Here is a 24,411-nt window from a genome sequence, read left to right as displayed (position 1 = left end):
TGCATGATTTTTCTGCTTTATTCTTTTTAAATTAATTTTCAAAGTCTTGTTGATATTCTGGTCCACGTAGAAAGAAATGAGAATTCAAGAAGCATTACTAAACGTCAAATATTAATGCAAACTACGAAGCAGCCATTTATTTCCACGATGTTGAATTCGATATTTATCAATTCTTGATAAAACTAAATAATAATTGTGGCCTGACAAGAATAACAATTAATGCTAGAAAATTTAATCTGACATTACGAATTATTATCAAAAGAAGATGATACTTCTTTGCCTTACTTGGCTAGCGCTTATTGTTTTGCATTTACAGCTGAGTTATTTCTCTCAAATTCCCGAATTGGTTAATTTAAAATTTTTGTTTCGATGTTTCTAATTTCTGAGTTATGATTTAATTATGTCATGCTATGCAAATCATCAACAGAATTCTCACGGATATATGTTGGTAGTTTTCTTTTCAGTTGATCTACCATTATTTCTTTTTACTTATCGAATTCTGTAAATTTCTACCATTTTATTCCACTCATGATAAAAATTAAAAATGGTGGAATTGTAAACGTGCGGAATCTCGCCAAGGGTACTTTGCTCGCACAATACTAAAACTATAACCCTAAACAAATTTGGCGAAACCTTTCAGCTGAGAATAAAAGCAATAAAGTAAATTCTTTCTCGGTTAAACATTTTTCATTTTGTTCTACGATAATATATTCAAGAAAATATTTTGCATACTGTCCATTCCAACTAAATGCTGCTGTAAAATATGGTTAGTTAAATTAATTTAAGATTAAAAAAAACCATATTCTTACAAATTCACACAAAACAATAAAAATTTTTACCTGGTATTGCGTTATCCAAGTTTGTTAATCCAGAGTTTTTTTTTTTTTTTTTTTTTTTTTTTTTTGTATACGCTTTCACCATTTCTCAATCAACTCACGTTTTAGAAGGAAATAATTAAAACTAACATTATTTTGAGAATCTCGAGAATACTACTAAGGGACGAAACAATTTCTGTAGCTGAAAGCAATCTAAGACACATCGATTGCGTTAATAAATACTCAGAACAAGCTGCCTGTGTTTACGTCAACAGACACACGTGGAACGCAATGTGGCAATGTTTTAGTTTTTTCGGCAGTTTTGTAAATCACCGCAAGGTAGCGTATTCGAGCACTGGAGTAGCGAATTATTAAATTATCATTCCGTGGCGCGAGTTTCGTTGTTTAAACACGGAGCAGGGATATGCGGGTTATAAAAGTGCCTTGTGAGAGCAGCTAAAACCTCAACTTCCTGTCTTTCTTCAGGTCCTTCTGCTTTCGTCTCTTCTGATGGGCACCAGTTTTCTTCAGGAGGTAACCGATGCAGACAATTCTCAACCACGGGAAGCGAAGAGCGAGGCCGCCACCTACCTCTCAAACCATCCTCTGCTGACTGGGGCGACGGCTGTCAGGGGCTGCAGGGATCAGCGCCCTCAGCATGCGGGGCAGTACCCCGAAGAGGACGATCGAATTGCAGACGACTATCCGTTCCAGAGGCCTCGCAGGAGACCACAGAATCCTCAGCCGGTCACCGACGGGCTACACGAGGACAGAGAGGAATGTCAAGTGCGATTTGGCCTCCACTACACCAGCTGTTTCTCCAAGTACAAGGACTTCGACGATAAGTTGTAAGTGTCCCCTATCCCGTGATGTATTGTACTGTCCACCTCTGACAAGTTGAGCTTTGGCCTTGAGCAAGTCCATTTCTTTCAAGGGAGAGCAATCAGTAAGAAGAGGAATTGTTTCGCACAGAGCTGAGCTACCATTGCAACCCTTTTATTGGCGAGCAAATTCTGTATTGCTTGCTACTCCTTACCTGAATTATATTGTCCGCCAAATGGGCAATAACACTGCAAACTATATCCGCAAGTTCTTAAGCCGTTTTTCCTCACCCCTATTTCAATAAATGGAATCGTTGAATTGGTCGGGCAGCGGAGCTCAACTTGCCAGAGGTGGACAGTAGTCCTGAAGTTGAATATTATTGTTTGTATTCTCACCATCAATCCATGTGGTGATCGGGTTATGAAAGAATAGTTCCAACGCATTCCCTTGCGTGTCGTATGAGGTGACTAAATCGGGTTGAGCTCAAGGTCAATCCCCTTGCCTCGTAAAAACTCACAGATTCACAAAATTCGAAGAAATTCTTCCGGACTGACTCTTGTTAAGGCCCTTATATATGGCGGCTCTAACTCTAGAAAGACGACCTGGCACGAAATCGGATCTGCTTTTTGGAGCCCGAAATGTTAGAACTCGGTTTAAAAGTGGGTCACTGAGGAAACTCATAGACAGCTTACCCTATTACTCCGCATTTTCCGGCATGCCGGAAAAAAGCGAGGTTCAGAACAAAAGTTAATTTACCCATTCAGTTCCAGTCAGAAAGCAAACCACTGTAAAGAACAAAATTAACAAATCCCGAAAGTAACCTTCTTTCAAAAAAATGTGCATTGCATATAATTTGTGCTTGTTATTTATGGTAGGTCATTATTAATGGATTTAATTATAGATCAATAAAGTAATCAATTCAGAAGCAATCATCGTTGCTGCGATTTGTTCATAATTTTTTTAATAAATTATTTTAGGTTCCTTTAAGAAAGGTAAGTTTTTATTTATTGCATGGCTATTGCAAATTCCTGAGCACTGGTTTAGGGGCAGTAACTTACTGCTTAAATGTTTGCTTACTTACTTTTAATTTATTTTTGTTATAAAATTATTCGTTATTGAACAATATTTTTCTTGTAAAAATAACAAATGACATTGTTGGTAAATATTTTTAGAAAATTAAACTGTTTATTAATACTAATAAGATATGTAGTATAGAACTTATATTCATTTTTGAGTTGAACATATATTTTTTATACTTTTTCTTTCCAAACCTCGATTTTTCCGGCATGCAGGCAAGGACCAGGCAAGTGTTTTTGAAAATCTGTAGACCCCCAAATTTTGCGGCATCCCGGATAATGCGGGGTAATACGGTATTAATGGAGTACAAATTGAAGGGACTCCATTTTATCGAGAAGAGATAAAATGGAGGGAGTGAAGACTTTCATTCTTTAAACAAAAACACCAAAGTCACGAGATAGATTTTAAAGCGAAGCATTGGAAGAAATCTTTCGCTGGTTTCACGTAAAACGTGTCAAGCATTAGTCGTTGTTAAATCGCGTGACTTAAGTTCTTTGCTCAAGCTTTTGCTAAGCCAATGATTGGATTTGCTCCCTTCATTTATAATTCCTGCTCTAAGGACTAGACGTAGAGGACGATCACCTACACGATGGTTGGACGATGTTGAAAAGGACCTCAACCTAATGGGAGGCAACCGATGGAGAGCCATACACTGTTAAAACTACAGGTTGCATTCGGCACCTTTCAGGGGTGAAACGCTTGTTCACCAGCGGCACCTAATACGGAGCCGAAATTGCACCTCTAACTAGGGTGAAAAACAGGCACCTTTTAAAAAATAGGCAGCCGGGGTGAAAAGAATGAACCTTCGGAGAGAGAAATGGCACCCTTACTGTAGATCCTCCCCCCCCCCTCCCCCGTATTGTGTGCGTTTTTGAATACAGTTGTGTATTTTTCTTTTTTTAATAGTTTTGTTTTGATTCATGATAGTCTACGTTTTGCACACTTTTCACATTGCATGAATTCAGTACTGGAAATGATTAAAACTTGTAATTACAGCATTTGACCATATTTCAGAGTTTTCAACATAGTTAAGAAGTGCTCATTGCTTTAATTCATCTGATCGTTCTCTACATCAGTGTTTCTCAACCTCTTTTGACCCACGGGTCGGTAAAAACGAATGAAAAACATTGCGGACCTGTGAAATTTTTATCTTTTTCTTAAAAATAAATAAAATAAATAATAATAATTATAATAACTCTCGGGGCGGTAAAAAACTTGTGAAAATTCTGCGTACTGGTGAGTTTTTTTTTTTTTACAAAGTAATATTAAAAATGAATAAAACAATAAATATCTACAGACTTTATTTGGTATCAAAGAGTTGTCACAAATATATTTAAAGTTAAAGACGAGTAATTATTTGACTAATCATAGTTAAGTTAATGATCATTTGTGAGAAATAACCGCACCGAAAGTAAAGTGTAGATGTACTTATGAATTATTTACATGAACAGCCAAAAATATTCTGGGATATTAAAGTTACGGAAAAACAAAATCGTTTCTCAAACGTTCAAAATTTCAATCAAAATAACAATAAAATAAAATGCGCATAAAATTTTTCGACAGTTAAAAATTTAAAGAAATTCCTAACACTATCGAATAACCGCTAACAGGAAATGATTCAAACACTTGAACGAAAAAGCAAAAGAAAAAGATAGACGGAGAGAGATTTCTTTTTTATTTTTTGCGCTCGCTACACAAAGCGCAAGAATCATTTTTATTTAGGTTCTCACTTGTTGATTATTGAAAATAACATTGCGGTTACTATTTCGGTGATTAAATGTTGCTTATCGAGTACTCAAGAAAATAATGATAGATACATTTAGTAGCGTTTTGAATGATAGAATTTTCACGACAGTAACGGTAACCTGAAAATAAACAACTAACGGTACTACGGTATCGTAACGGACTAACGGTAACTGAAAAGCATTAAACGTACTTCTAACTATGTTTGAAAGCCCTAAAAGCTACAAAGTGATCAAAAGCTGTACTTACTTGTTATTTTAAAGAATTATCCTACAAAAGTTGAGATTTAATCCAATAGTGTACTTCATTCAATGTGAAAGACGTAGAAGCCACGCGTAGTGCAACCTATCATTCGTCCGCCATATTGAAGTGGTTGAATGGTGAATGTATGCCGGAAGCGCATGCGCCAGCAAGTCATTTAGCGATTGCTTGCTGTTTTGGCACCCCTGTCTACGACTGTCTGCTACTTTCGCACCTCTGCTTTACTTCCTGGCCAGTAATGCACCCTTGGTCACCATGCTTTCACCTTAGGGGGAATATATTCACTCGTCTGGAACCTCTGGTTATAACAGTGTAGTCACTAATTTGGTCAACTGGAGGAGGATCAGCGAGTTAGCCTCGGCCTGCCAAAGGTTGTTGTGCTTCTGAAGAAGAAGAAACTCACCACCACATGTTATGGACTATTTATCGATGTATGCATGTTTATGCAATGGATTTTATCGTTCGAAGGAGGATCCGCGAGTCATCCTCGTCATGCAAAAGGCTGTTGTGCTTCTGAAGAAGAAGAAACTCACCACCAAATGTTATGGACTGATACATTTACCGATATATTTACCGATGTATGTTTATGCAATGGATTCTTCCTCTTCAAGGCCGCTAAACTGGTTAATTCAAACAAATTGGAATGTTCGGGACCTTCGGGCTCTTGAAAGCCAATGTCAATGTTGTCTTGAAGCAAAGCTGAGTTAGTTTACGGTATTTTCTCCCCGTTTAAAAATCTTTTCATCAATTAAATGATGTTTCAGCTTCGCCGAGGAGAATTTACGGCTATGCTCACCAACCGAGTTGAAGCTCAGTGATAGTGCCTATGCACTATAGCTCAGTCAGAAAGCACCGAATCATCGATTGAAACCTTTTTCAACCAATCAGAAGGCTTCAATCTGCGGTTCAGACGTCTGACTAAGGTTCAACTCCGCTAGTGAGCATGGCCGCTGTCCTTGGGGTGCGCAACCAAAGAGGGAGGGGTCTGTGTCGCAAACTGCATCATGAAAATATTTTGGGGTAGTTTTGTCATTTTTCTATCTAATTTAATGTTCTAAAACTATTTTTTTCCCTTTTCTTTTTTTTATACAGTGGTGAACTTCGACATCATGTGCAGTCATTGCCAAGAGGAAGCAGCGGAAATAGCCCATGCACTACTTTACAGCTATTGGCAAAAGTGTAAGTATATTGTTACGAGTTCCTTTTTACTTCCTTTTCCTTTTACAAAAAATAACGTATTGTATTCGCGAAAAAAATTTCACTCAAAAATCGACCTTAATTTCCATTTTACTAATCCCCGAATGAATGATGAGGTTTTTTTTCGATTCGACCATACGTGGATAAGTGCCTAATAACGTATGGACACGCGAAATATCCATTTTCACGATTCTCGAATTAATTACAACGAGTTTTCTCGTGACGTCTGTATGTACGTATGTATGTATGTGCGGATATGCGTATGTATGTCGCATCACTCAAGAACGGTATGTCCTAGAAAGTTGAAATTTGGTACGTAGACGTCTAGTGGGGTCTAGTTGTGCACCTCCTCTTTTGGTTGCATTCGGGTGTTTCTAAAGGGGTCTTTTGCCCCTTTTTGGGGGAGGGGGGAATCATTGTTAATTTCAATCTAAACTCAAGTGGTGTTATAATTTGGCGGACTCTTGGCGATATATCGCCAGTCTTTAGGTCGCCAACTTACCGATAAATTTGGCGTTTTTTTTTTTTTTTAATTTGATTTCAGTTTGGCCACTATTGGTGATATTTAGAGAGTAAACTATTGAATCACATTAAATTTGCCAGTAATGGAGAAATTCCATTAAATTGGGGTAAAAGGAAGTCATGTGATGCACACATCAGCTCGTTACTTCATGTATCTCTGAAGAACAGATAACTTGATACTTTTAAAAACGCAGCAAATTTATTTAGAAATGTTTTCATTACGTTAACAATTGCTAAAAACTACACACAGCAGTTAAATAAATCGTATAAAGCACCGTAAACGTAACCGTAAGCACGTATTCACTTCTGACCACATTTAAGCACTAGATAAAAATCGTAGCTCAAACAGCACACAAGCAACGGATTAGTGAGAAACTATCCCACCGAGAGCCAAGGCGGGCCCTTTGTCATAGTTTGGTCGCCAGACTCTCACCTTTTCATAAAAATATTCAAATTTATACTACTCCGATTCGGAGCCGGGCACCTAGTTTCTGACAAGACTGACAAGGCCTTTCGTTGGCTCTGATGAGTAGGAATGAAAGGTAGAGAGAGAGTGAATCTTTTATTTTTGAAGCAAGGATTCGAAGTCACATGAGATTTTAAAGTAAAATATTGAAAGAAATTAAGTCTTTTTCGCAAGTTTAAAGCAAAACATGTCAACCATTCACTATAATTGAATCACATGACTTGGGATATTTGCCTCAGTTTTTTTTAAGAGGCCATGATAGCACTTGTTCCCTCCAGCTGCTGTTTGACCACCGCTGAGATGGAAAGGCAAACATCCGATTTGTCGGCAGAAATGGACGTACCTATTAGTTTACAGGGGTGTTTGACAGGGCCGGATTAGCCATAGAGCAGAAGTAGCAAATGCTACGGGCCCAGCGCCATGAGAAAAAAATTCCAGAAAAAAAAAAATACTTCCCGTACTTTAACTCGTTTAAACTTCTCTCTTTCTCTTTTTATTTAGATTTAGATTTTCTAAATGCTCAGGTAAATTAAAAATTTTATTTTTTCGATAGATTGCTTTCCAGAAATTTCTCCCAATTGATATCTTAAAAACGCAATTTCAGTTGATCTTTCTTAGTGAAAGGAGAAAAAGCTCCGTTGGGTCAGAAAAGTTTCAAAACTGGCCTAAAAATTACAATTTTAGGCAAAGTTTGGAGAACGGAGAATTGGTTTTTCTCTGGATTTTTTTTTCTTTATTCAAAATTAAGTCAATTTTAAGGTACCTTTGGAAATTTAAGGGAGTTAGGGTTTTAAAACTTTCAGCTATTCAAGCCTAAAAAAAAGAGAAAGTTTTGGTTGTTTCATAACAATAGAGGAAAGGTGAAGGGGTTCTTTCCTGAAATTGTGCTCAAAACTGAAGTCAATTTCAGGCTATCTTTGGGAGGAAAGGGTTTGAGGGATCGACCCATGGTATGGCTTAAAACAAAATTTCAAGCTATGTGGGAAGATTAGAGAAAAGGATGAAGTTTCTGAACTCCCCCAGAACCAATTCTGACTTCAAGTATCAAACCGAGGTTTTAGATTATCACTGGAGACGTTATGGGGGGGGGGGGGGGGGGGGGGGGGGGGGGAGATACGGGTTTGCTTCGCAAAATGTTAAAAACTGAAATCTTCAAGACGCAGGCTATCTTTAGTTCTAACTTTAGGTAAAGAGTGATGCTTTGGAGCCTTTTCCCCCGAATGTTGAGAAGGTAGGGAAGTAGGTAGGTATTCTCCTAAGAATTTTTTTGAAATTTTGAAATCGAGATGTTTTAAGGGCTTTCTCCGGAATGTTTCGGAATTTAGGCTTTAAAAACTCAAATTTAAGCAATTTTTGTTGATAGTAGGAAAAGGAGGATGCTGAAATTCTTAAAGCACAAATCTTAAAACCACATTTTAAGGTTCTCTTTGGTGATGTTAGACAAGAGAGGGGAAAGGGTTACCATCCAGAAATTGTTTACAAGTGGCTTTTTTCTTAAAGCTTTCGAAATTGGAGTCCTGAAAAGGTAATTATTAGTCATCCTAAACTCTTTTTGGTTACTTAACTTCATGTCAATTTATCACCCTCAAAATTTTCCACCCGTGACACGAGCCCGTAGATCCGGCACTGTAAACAACAATGAGCAAAATTAAGAGATCATGATAGAAGAAAAGAAAAAGATTCTGAGACTTCACACTGATGCTGGGCGAAATAAATGAATTGTTAAGAGATATTATTTTTTTTTTAAGAACTAAAATAATTATGTGTAGAAGAAAGATTTTAAATATCGTTTTTAATTTTTTCCTCTGAGTGGGAGGGAACTAAAAAGCTGCCACCCCTGCCCCGAACCTAACCCCTTTCTTTTGCATCATCAAGGTAGCCGAAAACTTTTTTATTCGAACTTGAAATTCAGAAAGATTCAGGAGGAAAATTGTTTAACATAATCGAAAACCCGCTAAAACTGCCTTCTGTAACTTCAGTTTCGAAAAATGTCCATGGGTGTAATCCCGATTCCGATCCCGTCCTATAACGTCGTCTAATAAGGTGGCCTACAAATGCGTATTTTGGACTATAATTTCGAAAAATTGCAATGGGAGTGTACCTCTTCCCCTCCAACATTGTTAACAATGGTCTAAAATGTACTTCTAAGACTTAAACTTCGAAAATTCTCCGGATTGCCTCGGAGAGTGCCTGAATCCCATTCCATGGCCGAAACGTAACCCGCGATGGCCTACTATCTATCACGTTTTTATAACTTCACTTTCGAGAAATTTCCGGGAGATGGCTTTCGCGAACTCCGCCCCAGAATCACCAAAGAACGTTAAAAAATATCATTTCAGAAAACATAATTTCGAGACTTTTCGCTTAAAATCGTGTTTTTAAATTTTTCTAATTGTGTTTTTAGAACAGATAATAAATTCAAAAATTTTCCTATGGGACCTTCTTGAACATCACTCTTTCCTCTTTCTACAACATCATTAAGGATAATCTACAGTTTTATTTAAGACTTCAATTTTAAAAAACTGCCTGGAGAGTCGCTGTGAACCCACTTTTTTTCCTTTGATCTTACCTAAGATAGGATGCACTCGCGTTCTTTGACTTTAGTTTCTCCAAAAAATGGCCTCCGAATCTTCACTTCCTAATATGATCACGGGTCGTTAAAATTGAGTTTTTAGAATTGAAATATCGGAAAACTTCCGGGGGTAATCCTCCGTACTTTCTTTATATCGTCCAAAAATTGCGTTTTTAGAATTAAAATTTAAAAACGTGTAGTAACGGGAAGACGGGGGGCAATAGAAGGGGATCATAACCATCGTAAAGCTCTAATCTATATCCATTTATGTATTCATGCATGTTATGTATTCATGCATGTTTTTGTGCACAATTTTGAGCTTCTCATTTTGCTTTTACATTTCCGGATGAAATGAAAACACTTTATTAAAGTTTCTTCTTGGGAACCATATGGAGTGTGGAAGAGTAGTTGCTTTTCGAAGGTCTTAACTGTCCTAGATTTAGATGCATTATATTTTTAAATTCTGACATGGCGCTTTTAAGACGATTTGAAGCTAATCTACGAGGTGATATCACACTTTGGGGGGAGAGATGTTCGTGAAATTTCGACAGTTTGTGACTAGGAGGGGGTAGAGGGTGACAGGAAGTGTGACATTACACATTTATTCATTGCAATGTGTTTATGAAAAATAGCGTGACACGTAACTAGGGGAGGGAAGACGATAAGTTGAAGAAGGACACTTTGAGACAAATGGGGGAAGGGAGGGGGCAAATATTTTGAAAAAGGGTGCGACATTATTTATGGACTGCCCTTAATGAGAGGAGACATCAGGTATAATTATGAAAAATTTTAAAAACAACAAATAACAATTTCGTTCCCAAGTTTGCCGCGAATGAAGACTTCTTTTGAGAGGTCACAGTGCCCTCCGATTCGTGAACCCTCATCAGGACACCCCTGGCTATATGATAATTGTTGTGGACATAAGTCAATAGGAAGTAAGATGCCGAATCGGATTGATTCCACAAAATTATTTCTAGTTTTTCAGTTAATATCTTACTGCCAAGAGCGCCCCGATGAAAGGTCACGAGAGGCCACAGTGACCTCCCAAAAAATTCCTTATTCGGAAAATTTTGTCTTTCGATTCGGGAAAATCATCATCGTTCGGAGAAATCTGGAGTTCTATTCGGCAAAATTTTGAGTTCTATCCGGCAAAATTATCATCATTCGGAAAAATTTGGAATTCCATTCAGCAAATTAAGAATTTCCGCCCTCCCAAAAATTTAAGTTCGAGACGCCCCTGCTTACTGTGCATTTTCACATAGGTGTTTATTTTCTGATTTTTATTTATTTATTTATTTATTGAAGTGAAGTCTAGAAATGTTTCGGTTAGTTGAAAGATCAAACCTGGCGTACGTAGTAAAGAGGAATGTAACAAAATAATTATTGCTTTTTTTTCCGGTACCTGTTTTGTTGATTCAGCTGCTGTGAATCGCAAACTGAACAGAATGTTATAAACATGTATGAAAATAATGAATGGACGTAAGTTTCCAGATTTTTCCAAACATAGAATTAGAGTTTTCTGGGGCATAACCACATTTAATAATTTAATTTGATGGTAGTATTTAATTAGTGAAATCTCTTTCTTATGCAAGGTTAGTTTATTTTCTTTCTTTCTTTTATTTTTTTTTTTTTTGTTTGTTGATAACGCTACCATTTAAAGTTAATTACATTTAGCGGTCATATTTAGTACGTTTGATCCTATCAACCGGCAATGTTAGTTGTTCTGTGCGGTGATGTTTATTTAAAATGACTCACTTCGATGTCGATTTTCTTCTGCGGCGATGTTGTTATTGTTATTATTATTATTTTAACTCTAATAATCGTGCTATGCTCCCCCCCCTTCTCTACCTGACCATGTTAACTTTAATCAAGAAATATTATTCGATTAAGCGGGGTATTTGATAAAGCGGGGAAAGTTTGTTTACCTTTCTAAATTCACAACATTTGTCTTGAAGCGAATAATAGTTTACTAATTTATTCATTTAAAAAAGTACGTATGAAAATCATAAAAAAGTAACTTTCAATTTGAGTTATGAAATGGTTGCTTTAACACCTTATTTCAGTATAATATTTTTTGAAAAAAAGTGGATTGCTTGCTCAAAGGTCTTTTGGGAACACATTTCCAAGTCCTTTTCTCTCTTCTCGACCGCTGTGCTTTACATTTAATATTTTTCAATTAATTATCGTCTGAAATGTGTATATTTCTTTGTGTTATTTCATTTAACTATCGACTGCGCTGTTTATTGTTTTTGTAATGGCAACGTCAAAAGAAATTAGATAAAATTGATCAAATGTTTTGATGAAATATAGAAAATTTTTTTCACCCGTTGAAGTCGAAAAATAATGTTTTATATTTTTACGTCAACAACTGTTCTTACTTTACTTGCTTCTAATTTATTCAAAAAAATTTCTACAAAAATACGTACGAAAGCTGATAAATGTTATTCGATTATCTGGGGAAATTATTCGATTAAGCGGGAATCTTTAACATTGCATCTATGGGGAAATATTCGGTTCCAGGAGGTTTTAATCATATAAGCAGGGTATTCGTTTATCCGTTGCGGGACTGACAGTATTTACTTAACTGTACCGTAGAGATGCATTGAGCGACGCCTTAGAGAAAAACAGCTTGGTACGAAAAACAACTTGAAATTATAATTGATTTGCCAAAAAAAGAAAAAGAAAGAAAGAAAGAAAAAACAGTTCAGTAGTTTTATAGCATTCGATTGTAAACAAAAACAGAGTTGTACAGCTAAACGTTGTACAGGACCTACATATACAATTTACACATTTTTTATTCAGTTACAAGGATCAAAGACAAATCACGTGGTGTCAGCATCAGATTTTGAAGACAAGCCATAGATGCGTACAAAAAACATAATAACAAAATTTAACCTTGGTTTAACTTGTACAAAAGTAATAAGAAATGCACATACGCGCGTATCGAGACAAGGCTTTAAAGAGAAAAATGAGCTTTTTGGTGAAAAAATACATCCGACGATTTAAAGTTAACATTTCTCACAGGGCTACAAAGTCGGAGTCGTGCAGTCGAACAAATTTAAGGGTAAAGGATTCAAGTTGGACTCGGGAATCGAAATCTTTTACATTTTTAGAGTCGGAGTCGGCTATTTTTCCTCCGAGTCCTCAATTTTCCATGGCTGCAGAGTCAGAGTTGCAGAGTCAGAGTCGTACTAAATTTGGGGTGAAAGAGTCGGAGTGGGAGGCTCTAAAACTCCTTGAGTCGGAATCGGAAGGAGCCACTTTCCTTCAGACTCCACCACCCTCGTTTTACACTTTCCTTGCACGAAGGTAAACATTTTATTCGTGAGGTGTAGAAGTTATGCTTTTCTTTGTTTCTGATGCGAAGCTAAAACTTGAAAACTCCTTTTTAGAGGCTGTCCTGCCACAGATGATGTCACTCTTTGACGGGAGAGAGGGGTTCATAAAACTGTGACAGCTTGCAGGGGTGCCCACCTCCTTAAGACCAAGGGCGCACCCCCACCCCTAAATCGTAAGCCCCTCCAAAAAAAAAAAAAAAAGAGAAAAAATATGCCTTAAAACAACCCTCCTAAAATCGGAACACGATGACATTTACAGGAAATGAGAGACGCCTTGTGACGCCCCTCATCGTATAAAATGCCCCGATCGTATAAAATTAGGGCGCTTTGCGGCACCTCCTCATTTCGTGTATCATAGATACACAGTCATAGACACACAAGATAGAGAATCGTTGCAATGATTCTCTATTTTTTCCTAGGGCACGAAAATATTCCTTTCTCTAAGTCTCCAAAACATTCGTTTCGTTTGTATCATTGAAGCGATACAATCTCTGAGAATAAAACTGTTTTGAATCAAACAAAATGCACTTCTCCTTTGTCTAATTAACACCAACTTTGCTTGAATTCTGCCCCTGCGTACAGTGACTTAGCCAGAAAAAAAGTTTTAAGGAAGCACCTTGAAAAAAAAAATATATATATATTTATTAATTTTTTTATTATTTTGTTGATCGGATAGGCGTCCGGTAAAAATTTTAAAACTTTTAATTTTAAAAACGCAATTTTAGCCTTAAAACGCGATTATACGCCATGTAATTTGACGTTAGGATAAGGGTAAGAGACTGTTTCCGATCGATTGTTTTTTAAATAGATTGAAATCAATTCCTTCTCTCCCCTGCAAAGTTTTCAAAATTGTTGTTTTCAAAGTTTCAAAAACGCAACTTAATACCAACTTTGAAGATTTTATGGATAGGAGGATCTGGAGTATGTTACTGGAATTTTTTTTTTTTAATTATGGTTCAAAAAATTTAAGCAATGTTTTACATTCAGGGGCTATTCCACTTAAATGTTTTGTAAGTGTCGTTTAAAACGCCTTCGTGTGATATTAAAGAAAGGAGGTATGGGGACCTTAGCACGAATATTTTCTTAAACTCAAGTCTTAAAACGTAGTTGTAAGGCCATATTTTGGGGCTAGTGATTTTTCGAAATTAGAGTTCCAAAGACGCAATTCTGAACGATTTTCGATGTTGTTGAGTTGTGTTTGTGGGCTTTCCCCTAAAACTTACAAATATTTGATGCAAAAGAAAGACATCTTTGTTTTTAACGTATATGAAAGCTGGTATTAAGTTGGTACAAGTAAAACCAAAAGGCTCTTGAAAAGAATCATTGGATGAGTCCAGATCGAAATTTAATTTTAATGTAATTTACTTCGATAAATTCATTTTCTCTTTATAATCAGCAAATTATTTATTGGTGTTCTTAGTTTGATAAATATGGATAACTAATTCAGTTTTATTTGTTTCTTTTTATCTAGTGTAATAACATTTTACTAGATAAATATTTGGATTTTTAACATTTCCATTTTTCGAAACGTTTTTGGGTATTAATGTTTTACAAATATTAGAAACAGATTCATTACTTGCGTTTCAATTTGTATTATGCATAGCCCTCTGAGTGTTCTGTTCAGTAATATGTAAAAAATTTAAGTGTGACGCGTTAACGCGCATTCTGCCGTGGGCAGGTAAATGGCAGTATCTGCAAAAATGAGTTTTCGAGGTTTTTGAAGAAACGCGTTTTGGATTCAATAAAGACAACATAGGGGAATGTTGGAATTAAATGTTTTGTCGCGATTTTTTTTCAGCCTAAACCAGAAAAGCAAACTTCTTTACTAATAATAAAGCTTAAAGTCTCACTGTCTGTCAGGATCTCTCTCTGTCCGGATCTCTGTCTGTCAGGATTTCTGTGACGCTCATAGCGCCTAGACCGTTCTGCCGCTTTTCATAAAATTTGACACAAAGTTAGTTTGTAGTATAGGGGTGTGCACCTCGAAGCGATTTTTCGAAAATTCGATGTGTTTCTTTTTCTATTCCAATTTTAAGAACAAAACTATCATAAGATTAACGAGTAAATTACGAAATTATCATAACGAGGAACCGTAACATGGGCACAAGCCAATTGGCGAGAAAATTCACTATACATTATTTTTAAATATACAGCTGAACCAAAAGAGCTTTTAATTTTCTAGTTCGGGCAAAGCCGTGCGGGTACCACTAGTGTACAATAAAGCTACCGTACAGTAGATGACAAAAATGCAAAAAATTAAAAATTGAAAAATTTGCTGTTTTTGCTCTTTACCTGCAGGTATTACCTGCAGGCATAATACTACCGTGGGCATGCTCACGGTAGTATTATGCACTTATGTCATAACTAACTTGATTTTTCTGTGTGTATAGGGGGAGGGGGGGCGCCAGGAAACATTCGTCCCGGGCGCCGTCGGCTCTTCGGAAGGCCCTGCCCTGAACAGGTGACAAACAGGGCCTGATTACCACACAGGCTGACTAGGCCTAGGCCTGGGGCCCTGTGTTCCTCAGGGGCCCCACATTCTTGAAAGAATTATGCATACCATTGCACTGATATGAGAAATACATGTGCATTTTTAAAAAATTATGACTTATTAATTAGAAGAAAACTTCTTTAAAGGGGAACTTTTAATAATTCTGCCAGTAACGAATTTACTTGTTCACGATTACGAGGGGGCCCAAAGGGGATTCATAAATGCACATAAGTGATTTATACATAGTTGTGTGATTAGACAAAGAGGCCTCCAAAAGTTCATTCGTGCTTTAAAAATGTAAATCAAACTCTGCATAGTCTTCAGGGAACCTCCAAATTAATGCGGGCCTAGGGCCTCACTTTTAGTTAGTCGGACCCTGGTGAGAAAGGGGGGGGGGTAGGGCGAAGTGTCACATTTTGTGACAAATGGGAGAGGGGGTCAAAAATTTTGAAAAAAGTGTGTCTGTGTCATCATTTGAGGCAGTGAGAAGCAAATACCAAAATTGAAAAAAATGGTGATAACCAGTACAAGCAGAGGGAGAACCTCTCTTCTGTTTTGGGGGAATAAATGGTACTAGTAGCCCTGGTGAGTGCTTCTGTATAGCATGCGTAAGAAAAAAACTTCAGTGGAAGCCTACCTAGAATCTGAACTTTAAACGCGTTTTTCTCAAAACTTTAAAAAGCCCATATATCCCTTTGCTTCTCACCATATGCAAAATTTTAAAGGGGGGGGGGGAGCTCAAAAATTTTCTCCATGGTTTAGCAGAATATTTCCCCTTGGAAAACCGATTTCCGTACAGATTAGAGATATTAAATTTTGACATTTTTCATAACTTATTCATTAATGGCTGTAAAAGATTTTTTTTTGCATTTTGCATAGAAAAAAGCATTAAATGCAAGGAAGTTCTCATTTCTAAGCGGGGGGGGGGGGGCTTGATCCCCCACTTGCCCCCCCTGTATGGGCGCCTTTGCTTCTCACTGCCTTATTTGTGAAACGCCCGAAAATAAGTTACGCTGAAATAGAATAATTAATCAAATTTTTCTTTTTAAAATATTGTGCAATCAAGATTTAAATTTCTACTCTTGTAAATTTGAGTTTTTATAGTTTACTTATTTCTATTTTTCTTCAGTTATATCATCTGCTGGTTAATACTGTCAAATTCTTTCACAGGAAATCCTCACCCATATTTGACCGTTGCCATGGGAACCAATACTTGCTTCGCACTCCTTACCACATGTACAACGTGAAAGGTGAATTGCGTTACATCGTGCAAGATCCTCCGAACTTGGAGCAGTGCTACTTGGAAGCCACATGCAGGTCAGTAGTTAAATAAATCACTTCAGGCAAAAAACTGGATTCTTTTATTTTTGTTTCATTGAAAGGTAAAACATGCTCGAACACAAAATGACCGCAACTTTTTTTTTTTTTTTTTTTTGTTGAAAATTTGTGGGTTTTTTTTTTTTTTTTTTTTTTGTAGAAAATCACGCAGGGTTCGGGATTAGCATCGTTGAATCGATGCTTTTAGAGAACTTAGAAGTCTTAACGTCGATATTTATTCCATCGATGTTTTTGCAACCGGAACCGTTTTCCGATGAGTAATACTTTTCAGTTTTTATTTTATTTTATTTTATTTTTTTAAATCAGGAAAATGTAAAATGGAAGTTTTATGAATAAAGATAAGTCAAGTAAACTGAAAGAATTGAGATAATCGATCACCTCTTATAAAAAAAATAAATATAATAAATAACTTAGAAAGTAAATAAATAAATAAAATATTTGAAAAACATAATTTATTTATTTTTGCATTTCCTGATAGCTTCATCCACTCGCAGCTGCCATAGAATTCTAAAAAAAAATTTCGGAACCTCATCCCACCCAGAGAAAAATACATCTCAAAGTGCTGTTTGGTACTTAAGGTTAAAAAAAAAAAAAAAATCAAAGAAAAGTATGGTTTTTTTACAAAGTATAAACATAAAATTAATGTAGTTTGCTCATTAGTATCATTAAAGACTCCAGCTCTTATAGCCCTTTTTTAAATGACAATCCTCATATATTGATAGCGAATGGACGAGTAACGCTCCTGACGTCATCAACAATGAAACCTTCCCCATGGCATGAATATTTTTTGGTAATGTTTGACATGCAGGGGAATACTTTATTTTGACGAGGCTGAACTGGATCTGGTAACTTAATTGTTTTTGCTGTTAAGTCTCATTTTAAGAGAATGAAAAAACGAAAAAGAGGCCAACAATGAACGCTATCTACAAGAGTTTAGGGTTAATCCACTGGAGAGAGTTAGGGTTACAATTTCAACTTTCAAAATATCACCAAGCAGGCAATGGCTTCGTTTAAATGTAGAAGCAATTTTCACCCGTGATACCTTGACGGGTGATTTTTCTAGTAATAATAATAATAATAATAATAAGCAAACATCCGAATTATTTATCATTATTATTATTACGTATCACTATTATTATTACTATTGAATAAAAAAAATAATAATTATTCTTATTATAACCATAAAAAAATAATGAAAGTAATTATTATTATTAGTATTACTAAAATCGGTTTATTCCCATTACTAAGTTCTTTTTCGCAACTAAAATACTTTAAACTAAACACATAAATAAAGGTTCGATTTGCTTTTGAGAAATTCATTCGTAAATCCTTTTATTTTTGTGTCCAGTTATTATTATCACTGTAGTAAATATTTCCGTTACGTTCCCAGTCAAAATTACGAAAACTATTTATCATTTTCGCTCTGATTCGTTTCCTGCAATGCCGGCAATCGCTATTTCTTAATTGGTACTGTATTAGCTCCTCACATACGCGTTCATGCAAAAAAAACTACGGCACCGTCGAACCCGTCGAACTGAGCCTCAGTTGCAGAGAAACCGTTTCCTTTGGAGTGCGACATAGGTGACACGGCAGACAAAAAAAAAAAAAAAAAAAGAAAGAAAGAAAGAAAATTAATTTGTATTCTGAAGCTTTTAATTCAAAATATGTGTTTCACAATCACGAGTTGTGACGGGACCCTACTCATTCGAGTTATTGTTTCTAGAAACGGCTCCTATCCCCCCAAGCCTGCCCCTCCTCCTGGGCGGTTACATGTGTAATTGTGTATAGTTGTGTGTAAACCTGTGTGTATGCACATAGGCGTGTGTGTATGTGTATAAGCGTGCGTGCAGGACACGGACGCCACCGATCAGAAGAAGCAGATTCCGGAAGACAGTACTCAGGACCATAGGAGCCGCGCCTGCAGAGGACGGTGGGCGGGAGTGCTGCAGAGGAAGGCGGGGGGGGGGGGAATAAAATCAGCGTAACATCAAGGACAGTCAAATGAGAACAATAAGCAATCGTGATTGCTCAAAAAAAAGAAGTCAAAATGCTTCTCAGTTCTTGCTGATTCTTCTGTAAAAATAACCCCCAGAATATGACCATCATTTTCCACCACCACCAGGGGCGGCATTTCAGCATTTCATTCGGGGGGGGGGGGTCGAGTTTTTTAAATATATACCTTAGTATGGTACAAAACACATATTAGCTAACAGCAAGTAATTATGATATGGGGGAAAGATTGCATAGTTTAAGAGCCCCCAGAAAAGATATTTGTTGATGTGAGACATTTTTTTCAAAAATTGTTTATATTTTTAAAGAGTATCTATGAAAGCATAATGCATTGAGCAGCTGAAATGTGTTTCGAGCAGAAGAAAGTGATGAACACACTTAGACACACTTAAAATATGAGCTTAACAATTAATTTAAAATATCAAGGCATTTTCTCGTGAAAATCCTGCAGCCACACCACTGCACGGGCCCTCTCATAACCATCGTTACACAGAGCACACAAGATAGATATATTTACCCTATATGAGGAAATTACATCTTTAGTTAAAATTAACCATGATTCTTCATGTTTTTCTGTTTTTAAAAGACCGGTAAAGGCTTGATGAATTTCTAATAATTTAAAAAACGGAAAACACTTGCTCATGTCTGAAAATGTGTCGAGTTTCATCAACCATTACGGAGAACCAGCAAGATTGGTTTTCTTGAACATTGATTTGCGATTTACGTAAATTGAATTTGCTCGTTTTTTATCATTCCTCTCAAAAAGTTGGGGGTGCGATCGCCCCCTCTCGACCCCCCCTATTTGCCGCCCCTGACCACCACGTACCACTTTTTGTAAATTTCGACCCCATCGATTTTTTTTTTTTTTTTCAATTTTCGAGTTTCATAACTATGACGTTTATTTTGAGGGGAAGGTAGCATTATATTAACCATTACATTCTTCTGAGAGGCTAGAGAGATTAAAAGTTCAAAATTCTGAACTTTTGCAGCAAGGAAGGACACTTCTTAATGGAATATTCTCCCCTAAAATATATTTTAAATAATATAAACCGTTTTTTCTGGGGGTTTGTTTTACAATTTTTGACTTAGTTTTCGGGGTAAAACCATAGTATCGGTCTCACTCCAATGAGTCTTATGTCCAAAAACAACTTCACGTTATAAGAAAAAAAAAAAACAAAAAAAAACAAGAGGAAGCCCCGCATATTGTATGCGAGCAGCACCGCAGATCTTCAATAAAGGAAAAGCCCTTATTATTTATTTGGGCTTCCTATCTCTCTCCCCCCCCCCAAATACTAGAAAGGCTCCCAAGAGCGAGAGCCCCCCCCCCCTGAAAAGACAAATATACCTCTCAAAACACCCCTCCTCCCCAACTAAAAATTTCCATAGCGCAATTTGCGCCGTGACCTTTCCTAAGTGGGTGATCCTATATTCATATTTATTCAAGACGCATTTGTATTAGTCTATAAGAGCTAGTAACGTTTTCGAGATTTTCGAGAGAGAGAATTTTAGGAAAGCTGGTTCTTTTTATATGTCTAACTGGCACGCTGTGACGTTTCGAACAGGCGTGCGGACTGTCTGGCGGCCGGTAAACACTGCGTTTATTAGTACGCATCACATCTTTAAAAGTAAAAATATGGAATTTGGAATCATTTTAGTAAGAGGTTTTTTCCTTTCCACTAAATTCTAAACACTTTTAAAAACATGAATTTAATATTGCCAGACATTTTTGTTGTTGACAATATCGTGCCAGATGCAATTTTTTTACGAAGAAAAATAAATAAATAAAAAAAAGGAAACCATTTTAGTATGTCAGTCATTTTAATATTATTTTACTTATGTATGAATAAGTACGAAATTAATTTGACAGACATGAATTCGGTTGCTTACTTGAGATAAGCTGAGGCCAAACGAAGGAAATAGTCCTAGCGTGGTGCCCAAGTTTTGGGTGAAATTAGTCACCTCGCTATAGAATTTAGAATAGTCTATTGAATTCACGCACATGTAGTTTCTTTTTTGTCAAAATTTATGTAAAGATTTAAGTATTTTCCATTTTATGAGAGTGCCGCGAGGAGTACCACTTCCATTTTAAATCTGCGCACTGTGACGTCATTGATAAAAACTTGGCAAACTAATTCGACTTGTCGATCGCTTTCTGAGTGAGGAAGATAGTTCAATTGATTATTTCAGAAAGGGGCATAAGTGCAACTACTGAAACTTTTCAAACTTTTCAGGATTCATTGAAAAGTATTTATTTCATTCATAAATGAACTAAATTCTACAAGAATTTTCATGACCAATCTAGCCAGAAGTAGGATCATTACCTCACCTTAAATTACGTTTATTTCACCACTGAAGTTAATTAGTTTTTTTTTTTTTTTTTTGAATTTGGACTTATGCCCTTTTTTGTAATCAATAACCTGAAAGGCTAGGTTTAGAGTGATGAAAATATTATGAAGAGAAACATTGTTTCAAACTGATTTATGACCATTAAAAATAATATAAAAAAGTAAAAAAATAACACATAATTCACGCACATGTAGCCCTTCTTTTTCAATTGTTGATCGCTTGTTGCTGACTTGTTGATCGCTTACTTAGTGCGGACGATAGTTGAATCGATTATTTCAGAAAGAACATTAGTCCAACTAATGAAACTTTTCACGATTGAATAAAAAGTGTTTATTTCATTCATAAATGAACTAAATTCTACAAGAATTTTCATGACTAATCTAACCACAAATAGGATCATTACCTCTCCTTAATTACGTTTGGATTATGCCCTTTTTGCATCAATAACCTGAAAGGCTAGATTAGAGTGATGAAAGTATTAATCAACTGAAATAGATTTGTTTCAAACTGATTTATAGTAATTAAAAATAATGTAAAAAAGTGACAAAAATAACACTGCGTGGCAAAAAAAAAAAGTTACAAAAAAAAAAAAAAAAACTTCAGACTGCTTCTGACATAATTCTTGCCAATTCTTATCTAAAATGACCCCCTGAATATAAGTATGACCTCCGTTTTCCCCCTACGCTTCCCATTTTTTGGAACTAGCGCCCTCCAATATTTTTCAATTTTCAACAACTTCATAGCCATTTCTTTTATTTGGAGTGGAAGGGAGCATTGTATTAGTCAGTAACACTCTTCAGAGGAGCTAGAGGTGAGCCAAGTTCGAAATCAATGAACATTTAGACCAAGTAGAGAGAGTCGTGGGGGTACTCGCTCTAAAATATTCCAAAAATCATTAAACTCGGTCTTTTTTTTTTTCTAGGGGTTTGTTTTATAATTTTTTCACTATTTTTCGGTATGAAACCAAATTATAGAACTCACACTTATGAGCCCCCTGTCCGAAAAAAAAAAGTTTTACTTTGTAAAAAGAAATTAAAAAAAAATACTGGAAGTATCGTAATTTGCATAATTAGTCGCATCGCAGATTCAGTTAAAAAACTTACTTGTATTATTCAACTTGCATAAACAGATTAATTTATAACTAAGAATGAACTAAAGCATGCTTATGTTATAGTATTAATGAATATTTATTTTTCTAGGGGTGCACTGTTCCCATTGTATTCCACTATATTAAGAAGTAACAAACAATGGAGTCGGTGCATGCCCAGACATATAAATATACAGGGTGTTCCGTTTTAACCTACGAGGCCTTTATTTTCGCAACCGTTAGTCCTAGATGGATACTTCCTATTGCAAAAATGTTGAAAATCAGATGAAGAGTTAAGGTATCGAAAGTTTGAAGCAAAAATAAAAATCAGTCAAGAAATACAAAATTTAACTTTTTATACGGACCCCAGGTCCCCTAACTAATATTCAGGGAAATAATCTCCATTGAAAAATAATTCCAACACAAAAAGTTTGAAATTAGTACGACCAATATTCACCGAGATATGAAACGCAGCGTTTTGTGACTTACACCACTATACACTCGCCGGCAATAACACCTTTTGGGGGAAAATATAGCGGTTAATAAGTGTAAAATTATATGTGTGCAAAGAGTGTAGGTTTTCAAATTGTTGGAGGCTTTGTAGAGTGTTTTTGCGTGTCACGGCCTAACATTTTTTTTTTTTTTTTTTTGAACAGCAATGAAAAATATGAATACTTTGTTTTTCTTACTTGGACGACCTGTCATTCTTCTGAAAGGGCGATAAAAGTTCCAATCTTATCTTATGTATGGTCCCTTAAAACTTTGAACTGGAATATCTCCTTGAGTTTTGGTCGCACAGATGTCAAGTTTTTTGTGTCAGTAATAATTTTCAATGGAGATTATTTCCCTAAACATAGGTTGGGGGACCTGGGGCCCGTATAAAAAGTTAAATTTTGTATTTTTTGACTCATTTCTATTTTTGCTTCAAACTTTCAGTATCTTAACTCTGCATCTGATTTTGAACATTTTTGCAACCGGAAGTATGCATCCAGGACTAACGGTTGCGAAAATAAAGGTCTTGCATGTTAAAACGGAACACCCTGTATATGTATATAAATATATTAATATTACTTTATAAGCATATTTAAGTTTATTTTGAATCATAATTATGTCTGGGAATGTAAGTTGAATAACGCTTCGCGGGAAGGTTTCTTTGCTGAAGATCCGCGATGCGACTCTGACTATGAAAAATGCGATGCTTTCGAATTTTTTTGAAAAATATTTTTACAACGCGTAATTTTTTTCGGACACAGAGCTCACGGGAGTGAGTTCTGTACTCTGGTTTTTATGCCACAAAATAAGTGAAAAAATTCCAAAACAATACATTAGAGAAAAAAAAAATCGGTTTTGATGATTTTTGAAATATTTTAGGAGGAATTCCCCCCACGACTCTTTCGACTTGGTCTAAAAGTTCATCTCTCTAGCCCCTCAGAGTGGCTCAGTTAATGGCTAATATAGCGCTCTCTTCCCTTCCAAATAAAAATAATGGCTATAAAACTGTTGAAAATTGAAAAAAAAAGGGGGGGGGGGGGAGCCATTTCCAAAAAGTGGGACGTATTGGGGAAAAACGGAGGTCATACTTGGATTCAGGGGGTCATTTCACATAAGAATCAGAAAAATTATGTCAGAAGCATTTTGGAGTTTTTTTTTAAATTTTTGTAACTTTTTTTTTTTTTGCCGTGCAGTGTTATTTTTGTCACTTTTTTACATTATTTTTAATTACTATAAATCAGTTTGAAACAAATCTATTTCACTTGATTAATACTTTCATCAGTCTAATCTAGCCTTTCAGGTTATTGATGCAAAAAGGGCATAATCCAAACGTAATTAAGGAGAGGTAGTGATCCTATTTGTGGTTAGATTAGTCATGAAAATTCTTGTAGAATTTAGTTCATTTATGAATGAAATAAACACTTTTTATTCAATCGTGAAAAGTTTCATTAGTTGGACTAATGTTCTTTCTGAAAGATTCAACTATCGTCCGCACTAAGTAAGCGATCAACAATAGACAAAGAAGGGCTACATGTGCGTGAATTCAACAAACTATTCTAGTTCTATAGCTAGGTGACTACTTTCACCAAAACTTGGGCGCCACGCTAGGACTATTTCCTTCATTTGGTCTTTGCTTATCGGTCTGTCTGTCGAGTAAGCAACCGAATTCATGTCTGTCAAATTAATTTCGTATTTATTTGTATATAAGTAAAATAATATCAAAATGACAGACATACTAAAATGGTTTCTTTTTAAATTTTTTTTCTTCGTAAAAAATTGCATCTGGTACGGTATTGTCAGCAACAAAAATGTCTGGCAATATTAAATTCGTGTT

General features: G+C 35.9%; 1 protein-coding gene across 1 annotated transcript in view; it reads left to right on the top strand.

The window, feature by feature from the left end:
* Positions 1-24,411, top strand: part of LOC129225694 (uncharacterized) — a 56,876-nt gene that overhangs the window by 23,867 nt on the left and 8,598 nt on the right. Inside the window, exons 2-4 of the mRNA XM_054860171.1 lie at positions 1,302-1,663; positions 5,811-5,897; positions 16,475-16,621. Coding sequence (XP_054716146.1) covers positions 1,326-1,663; positions 5,811-5,897; positions 16,475-16,621 — 572 coding nt within the window. The 5' untranslated portion in view covers positions 1,302-1,325. The remainder of the gene's footprint in view (positions 1-1,301; positions 1,664-5,810; positions 5,898-16,474; positions 16,622-24,411) is intronic.

This window comes from Uloborus diversus, chromosome 7, assembly GCF_026930045.1.
Source record: "Uloborus diversus isolate 005 chromosome 7, Udiv.v.3.1, whole genome shotgun sequence".
NCBI classification, from domain to species: domain Eukaryota; kingdom Metazoa; phylum Arthropoda; class Arachnida; order Araneae; family Uloboridae; genus Uloborus; species Uloborus diversus.
Note: the sequence above shows the minus strand (reverse complement) of the source record. Positions and strands in the feature narration are given on the sequence as shown.